Source organism: Sinocyclocheilus anshuiensis, unplaced genomic scaffold (assembly GCF_001515605.1).
Source record: "Sinocyclocheilus anshuiensis isolate Anshui unplaced genomic scaffold, SAMN03320099.WGS_v1.1 scaffold1133, whole genome shotgun sequence".
Classification (NCBI taxonomy): Eukaryota; Metazoa; Chordata; class Actinopteri; order Cypriniformes; family Cyprinidae; genus Sinocyclocheilus; species Sinocyclocheilus anshuiensis.
In genome coordinates, this window is record NW_015555792.1 from 446622 (window position 1) to 454463 (window position 7842).

Consider the following 7842-nt stretch of genomic DNA (forward strand, 5'->3'; position numbering starts at 1 on the left):
TATTATGTATATATAAATACACATGCATGTATATATTTAAGAAAAATATGTTATGTTTATATATTAAATATATAATATAAATTATATATTATAATGTAAATATATGTAAATATAAATATTTTCAATATATATATTAAATGTGTGTGTTTGTACATATATCATAAATATACACAGTACACACACATATTATGTAAAGAAAAACTTATTTTGGATGAATATTTCATAGGTATATTATTTTTGCTTTACACTACAGCAGGGAAATTACAATACTTCTTTCTTAATTTCTACACTTGAAAGAGATATTTTGAATCTGGACTGCATTTAAACCGCTAGCTGTCAGAAATTCATATACTGCACTTTTGATGGAAACGGCAGCAGAGCTTTTATTTTGAAGGAAAACTCCAGCTTCAGTGAAAACATGCTTACAAAAATGTGTCTCACTACAAATCTAGTGAAACGCTGTAATCATCTGCTGTGAAAATAAAGCCTAACTGGTGGCCGTTGTGTTCCCAAACGAGCGCTAAACTCACAGCACGTGAAATAAAGGAGTGGACTGCATTCATTCAGTGTGAACGAGTCGTTCTGAGACGCAGAAAACACCGGATCACGAGCTGATCGTCTGAACCAAGTGCAGCTTCGCTTTGAAACACGCAGCGCAAACAGACTTGATGCTTTCGGTCTGAGTTTGTTTGACAGATACTGTGCCAAAGCATAATGACCCAAAACACAACTTTAAACACCTTTTATGTCAGAATAAGAAGTTAAAATATATTTTAAAGAGTGCTGTCAAACGATTAATCGCATCCAAAATAAAAGTTGTTTAGATAATATGTATGTTTCATATCATCATGTGACCGCGATAATACCGAGACCGTTTTGCTATCGCGATACCACGATGTTGACAATATTGTTACATCCCTAATATGCATTGCTAAGAACCTCATTTGGACAACTTTAAAGATGATTTTCTCAATATTTAGATTTTTTTGCACCCTCAGATTCCAGATTTTCAAATAGTTGTATCTCAGCCAAATATTGTCCTATCCTAACAAACCATACATCAATGGAAAGCTTACTTATTCATGATGCATAAACCTCAGTTTCATAAAATTCATAAAGTTCTCCTACTCTTGGCCACAGGTGCCACTGCCGAGAGGACGCAGAATGCAGACTATTAAGTGTGTTGTGGTGGGCGACGGGGCGGTGGGCAAGACCTGCCTCCTCATCTCCTACACCACCAACGCCTTTCCCGAGGAGTACATCCCCACCGTGTTCGACAACTACAGCGCTCAGATGAGTGTGGACGGCCGTACGGTCAGCCTCAACCTGTGGGACACGGCGGGGCAGGAGGAGTACGACCGCCTGCGCACGCTCTCCTACCCGCAGACCAACGTCTTCATCATCTGCTTCTCCATCGGCAGCCCCTCGTCCTTCGCCAACGTGCGGCACAAGTGGCACCCCGAGGTGTCCCACCACTGCCCCAGCGTTCCCATCCTGCTGGTGGGCACCAAGCGGGACCTGCGCTCAGATGTGGAGACGCTGAAGAAGCTGAAGGAGCAGGGCCTGGCGCCCACCTCTCTCCAGCAGGGCGGCGCTCTGGCCAAGCAGATCGGCGCCGTCAAGTACATGGAGTGCTCTGCGCTGCTGCAGGAGGGAGTGCGGGAGGTGTTCGTGGAGGCCGTGCGCGCCGTGCTCTACCCCGTTACCAAAAAACACGCCAAGAAGTGTGTGCTCTTATAGTCGGCCGTGACAGAGATGAACTCGTGAACAAGCTGCGCAGCCGCTCTCGCTCTTTCTGATTTGGTTTCGCTGACTTCTTCGTCTCTCATTGCCTTGTAAATCAGTCTGTTGAAGTTGCTTGCCTGTTTTTTTTTTTTATTGTTGTTGTTGTTGATTAATAACAGTTTGTTGCCAGTAGGGGCGTGGCGATAAATCAATTAGATTCTGCGATTTTCCGAATGCATCGCGATTCTCTCTTGAATTGATTCTGATTCTTAGTTTTGAACAGCAGATGGCGCTGCGTGCTTCAGAAACAGCTAAACTCTGCTCGCTTCCAGTTCCATACTCGCACACCACTTGAACATAAAATAATCATTCATGAAGTTCTTAAAGGTTGAAGCGAATTACAGTGGGCTGTGTTTACATTAATCTCATGTCATAAAAGCTGAGGTGCAACTGCATTTAACCACTTACATGACTCAACCGAAAGCACAAGCGCTCTTCTTCGTGAGCATTTGAGTGTGCGGTTAAAAACTAGCCTAGAGCGCCATCTGCTGTTAAAAACTAAGCTCAGAATCGCGATGCATTCGGAAAATCGCGGAATCGATCCATGAATGGATTTATCGTCGCAGCCCTAGTTGCCAGGTCCACTCGATGTACGATACATTAGATCAGCGATGTCCGTGTCTGTCAGGAGCGTGTGAGCTTTCTACTGCCTTGACTCGCGGCGTCCTGTGCGTTTAGATCAATGTGCAATATAATGAAGACTGAACGAGGTCCACACATCAGACTTACGTTTACAGATATCCCAGCCAAATCTTTGATGTGCCTTCAGAATGATTTTTTAATACGCGTATTGTGTTTGATCCTTAGCTGTTCAGCGATATTTCGATAGGTTGTGTAAAATAGATTGTTTGGGTTGCACTGTGTGGATTTCATGTAGAAAACTGGGGGATATATTTTACTCCAAAATCAAAAGAAAAAATATACTTTATATAAAGAAATTAAATCTTTTTAAGGAGCATTAAGATTTTTTTTAATGCAAAAAATTTTTTTTCCCCCCCAAAGAAAGTCACTTCTCCAGCAACAATGACTGATTTTTTTTATATATATACATATATAGTACTACAAATACTGTAATGCTGTACATTTCCAGTTATATTTTACAAATGCAAAAAGTCTTAATGGTCCAAAACTAGATATTTTTAATGCTGAATATATTTCCTCAGTTGTGATTTTGGGGTTAAATATGACCCTGAAGCTTTGTTCGATTAACCCATCATCCTGAGAATCGTGCCTTATGTGCTTTTTTTTATAAAGGGCTGCGTCCCGCTGCTAAACAAAAGTGTTAGTACTGTTGTTGTGATGGCAGATTTAAGCATTGGCCCGTATCTTCCTCTTCAGAGACAATCCGGTTACTCTGCATGCCGTACTGGAGTTCACCATAAAGCCTCTAATCTGTGATTGTGCCTCGGTGTGTAGCGCTCCATGAGAGTCGCTGCTCATTTAGAGATCGTCAGCGAACACCAAAACGCTGAGGAGTCTTTCCAGTCTGAAGGCATGCTAATCCACCGGGTCCAGAGTACAACCCCTGCCAAGATCTCATCTCATTCGAAGGCGGTTGTTTGGGTTTATGTTATTGTTAACCAACGAGTTTTATTTTTGGTTGTGCATGTTCAATAAGAGGCCCGATGTTGTCTGTCATGTCACCCAACAACACTGGCCGCTGTATTTCAATATCCTTATCTCACGTACATCAGCATTTTAAGATACCAGATGATTTCCAGTGTTGCTGTTGTCATAGAGGTGTCTCTGCATCTCAGCGCAGTGAATATAACGGTCGCTGAGATGTGATGTTTTACCCGCTGGTATGTGTGTGATTTAGCTTTCAGAACTGGAAGTCGTGGTTAAACATTTTGCAAAACTGACGTGTGTGGAAACCTGTGACTAGACAGCCAATGCTTTATAACTGAAACTTAAAAAAAAAAAATGTGCTTTGTGTTTTTAACTTCTTGCTTTTTCTGAACTGTCTGCCAAACTTGGCCAAAGAGTGCCTTTGGATACAAAGAGATATGTTGTGGAGTAACTGGACTCGTGCATGTTAACATTTAACGAGTCTTAGCAATCACAGTGTTTCTGTTAAACAGTGTCTAATCATTCCTTACTTTGAATTCAGTTGCCAAACTGGATGTAAGTGCTGTGCTGTGTAAGGGAAGTGAAATCTGTGCAAAATCACTATTAGGTGTGCTGCTGGTGAACGGCGAGTGATTGTGACCGTGAACCGCTTTCAGTTTCATCTTTCAGAGTAATAGTGCGGCTTCACATGTGTGTCTATGGTATGTGGTACTACATATATATATATACACTGGGAACTCGGATTTCTGTCAAAATGACCTTTTTATAACCAAAATAAATTGTATAAATGAACTAACCGTGAAATTATTTAAAATGATGCTAAATAAATGTTGACAGTCCTTCTTTGACTCGTGTGTGTTATGATTGAAGCGCTCTGTATTTGGGATTGGTCTGTGCTCCTGACATAGACAGAGGAGTTGCATCAGAGAGCAGGACGCTGCTAAAGTGCAGCACATGTTCTTACTTAAGATTGTTTCTGCTGCTGCCGCCGTGCACAAGCCTCAACAAAGAGCTGATGCAAGCAGCTGCAGTGCACACTTCATTTCACAAGAGCATGGGGCAGGCCCGAGTCAGATGCATTGCTTTGTGCTGCTGTTTCAGAGGTTTTCACACTTCAGCTGCAAAACAGACACGCTGTGTGTGCTTCCTATTCGCATTTATTTTGGGAAATAGATTTGAGTTACATTTGGAAAGAGTACTTGTTTGGATGCATTCAATGGTTGCAATATTTCATAACTCTATTGCGCTGCACTTTATGCAATTTAGTAACTATTTTAATGTGATGGCTTCCACTAGGTGGCACCAAAGACATCTGTGCAGCAATAGACTAATTCATACAGTTTTCTGTTCAGGTAAAAAATATATAAATATAAATATTCTCTTGAGCCAGTGTTTCTGTGACTCGAGCGGTTTCACCGAGAAGCAGAATAAGATTCAGAATAAATCAACCGTGTGTTTCTCTTTATGTTCACATTTGAAAAACTAGTATTTTTAATAGGTTTTCCCTAGTAAAAAGTAATATGTTTAAAATGCATTTATTTCATGCTAGGTATAGTTCAAATCATATTTACTGACATATCGCTGAAGACTTACTGATATAGAAATTATAATTAAACTTTATTTGGAGTAGCCTACTACTCGTGCACAACCCACATTTCCTAATATTAAGCCTAAAATGAGTTTTAATGTCACTGTTGATGAGGATTGTATGATATTTGAATAATAAAGGTCTTTAAATGCAAGATATTTAAAGTATACTCGCAATAGTCCCACAATCAGATCTACTTCAGTATATCTTTAGTTGGACTTCAGCACAATTATAGTACATTAAGCACAAAATTAGTTATTCCGATCTAGCAGACTTGAACAATAGCAGTTTAGTATACTAATAGAACAATTGCAGGGTATTTTATTAAGCACATAAATATGTAAATGCATTTGTAGTATACTTAGCACGAAATAAATGTATTTCAAATACATTTTAGTATATTTTTCACTAGGGTTATTTTTGATAAAAAATCTTACTTTGAATACACAACAACACAGATATGAATAATTATTTAACAGATGCTTTTAATAACTGCAGCGTGTGCACATGAAAGTGTGACGTCAGTAATCAACAGCCAATCACATGCCGTGAAACAGGTTACCCTTCAGGTTGAAGCCAGAGACACTGGCTTAGTGCGTTAGAGATGTTTGCTCGCAGCTGATTGGTGCAGTTTGAGATCTCTTACCCAGAAGTGCAAACTAATCTAAAATATACCCGACTAGCCAGCTAAACCGGCTTCGTGGTACATGTTACAAAAAGGTCCATTCTTTTTTAGAAGGGTCTGGGGTGTGCCTTCTGTGATGTAATTTCCTGTTTTCTTTCCAATGTACAGTAACAGCTTTGTGCAACAGGCATAAATAGCAAATGTGTATTATTTTTCAAGAAATAATAAAGCATTGCTAAACATTTTTTTTTGTTATTATTTCACCTTTTTGTGTGATCACAGAATGCTAATACTACCTTAACAAATTTTCAAGCCTTCTAATATATATATATATATATATATATATATATTAGGGGTGCAACAGTTCAACTTACGGTTCGGTTTGTGTCACAGTTTTAGAGTCATGGTTCTACCATACCGTGCTATGTTTAGGGAAAAACCTACTGTCAAATAAAAACCATCATTCTTAATGCTACAATAGACCGCCACAAGTTCAAGTTTGTTAAAAGGACATAATGTGACAGATATACTGCAGGAGTGAGAGGTGATGCTCCTCTAATGAAGGACCCCAGCGAGTGGACTCATCATGCTGGGCCCCAAACACAGTTTTATTCAGAAGATGTACAAGGCCACTGATAAGCCACTCGTCTACTTCTTTGCCTTCATATTTCAAGCAGCTGGAGAGACTACAACTCTTCCTTCCCACGTAATGCTGGTGAGACACACCTTGATCAATATCACACCGTCTTCATTCATCACAGGCCCCTGCCTGAGCACGCTTTCTCCCGAGGGTTGTTCTGTTTGCTCTCTGTCACTGATGGAGGTTGGGTTGTGTGCCACTTTGGCTTGACCTGGCTGAATTGAGCTGGATGATGGAACTGTTGTCTTCTGTGGAGCTGCTTTATAGGCAGATCAAACTCATTCATAATTCACGAATTTTGCTCATTTAAGTCACGAGTAAAATTTGAATAATACATAAAACATTTGCGTATAAAACTGTTTTCTGTTCTTAACATAAGGTTTGACTTGTGCCAGAGGAAACACAGTAACAAACACTGTCATGGTATCTTGTGTTCGGATGCCTGATGTTTGGGAATACAATCGTGTGAGACCGTTATGGGAAGTCATTATACCAGATCATTTTTGATGACAGACTTTGGCTCAGGCATTTCAAAATGATTCAAATAACATTTGAGATGGTGTGTGAAGAGATCGGTGCACTGGTTAGTCCAGTCCTAGTCACATGATCTATTGAGGCAAAGTCACATGACTTTGTTTTGATGCACATCGAGGACATACAATGTGTTGCCATCATAGTTTATTTGCATGTCTTCTTATCGGATAATATATATATATATCCAACTCAGTTGAGGGCATATGTTTTTTATGCACATTTTTAGCTTTTATGCACATCTTTGCATTTCCATTCAGCATTTTTTAAGTTATATTCCAAATTTGCATACAAATAGATGCAAACATAGCTGGTTCTGTTACTTTCCTGTTTAATCCTGTGAAGCTGCTTTGAAACAATCTCTATTATATAAACCACTATAAAAGCAAAGGTGACTCGATGTCCTGAAACACATCCACACCATATTTCACCTAAAAATGTAAATCCTTCTCCTCATTAAGGTTGTGCAGTTGCTTGTTGTCTGTTGTTTTCTCATAGCAGTCCAGATGGAAGGCTTGAGTGTCGTCTGTGAATTGTTCGAGACTGCGACTGACAGACAGACAGCTGCCCTGACAAATCTGACTCGATAATAAACACTGATGCAGACCTGCTCGAGTCAACAAAGCTGTCCACGCTGCAGTCTGCAGCACAGAAAACTATCAGTGTTACTCTTATAACTAATGTCCCAACAATCCACTTACAATGAGCTGTCTACATGGCAAGTGTGTAAAAACAAACTGGAATGTTTACAGTGTATTCATAAGGCTTTCTTGCATTGTGTTGCTTGCTGTGTGAGCTGTGCCTTTATCTTGACTGCAAACTCAATTTGATCCTCTGCAGGGCAGCTTTGTGGGCATCTGTGGGACTCGACTCGAGAGAGACACAGTGCAGCCCTGCATTCAGCTTAGCTTATCCATCAAATACAGAGCAGAGGAGAGAGAGAGTCCCACATTCCCTGTGTTATAGGGACCAAATGTCCCCATAAGGACATTTTTTGAAAATCTTTGAAAATACAGTATAGAAATCATTACACCTATGGAATGAACCCATAAAATATGGAAACCTGTGTGTGTGTGTGTGTGTGTGTGTGTGTGTGTGTGTGTG

The 7842-nt window shown here is 40.0% G+C and overlaps 1 protein-coding gene across 2 annotated transcripts in view; it reads left to right on the plus strand.

Moving 5' to 3' along the window:
• The window catches only part of LOC107674873 (rho-related GTP-binding protein RhoG-like), a 6263-nt gene extending 4020 nt beyond the window's left edge, over window positions 1-2243 (plus strand). For both annotated transcript variants that reach the window (XM_016469005.1, XM_016469006.1), the window contains one exon: window positions 1141-2243. In XM_016469005.1, the coding sequence (XP_016324491.1) occupies window positions 1165-1740 (576 nt within the window). In that variant the 5' untranslated portion in view covers window positions 1141-1164 and the 3' untranslated portion in view covers window positions 1741-2243. The remainder of the gene's footprint in view (window positions 1-1140) is intronic.
• Window positions 2244-7842: the final 5599 nt, after the last annotated feature.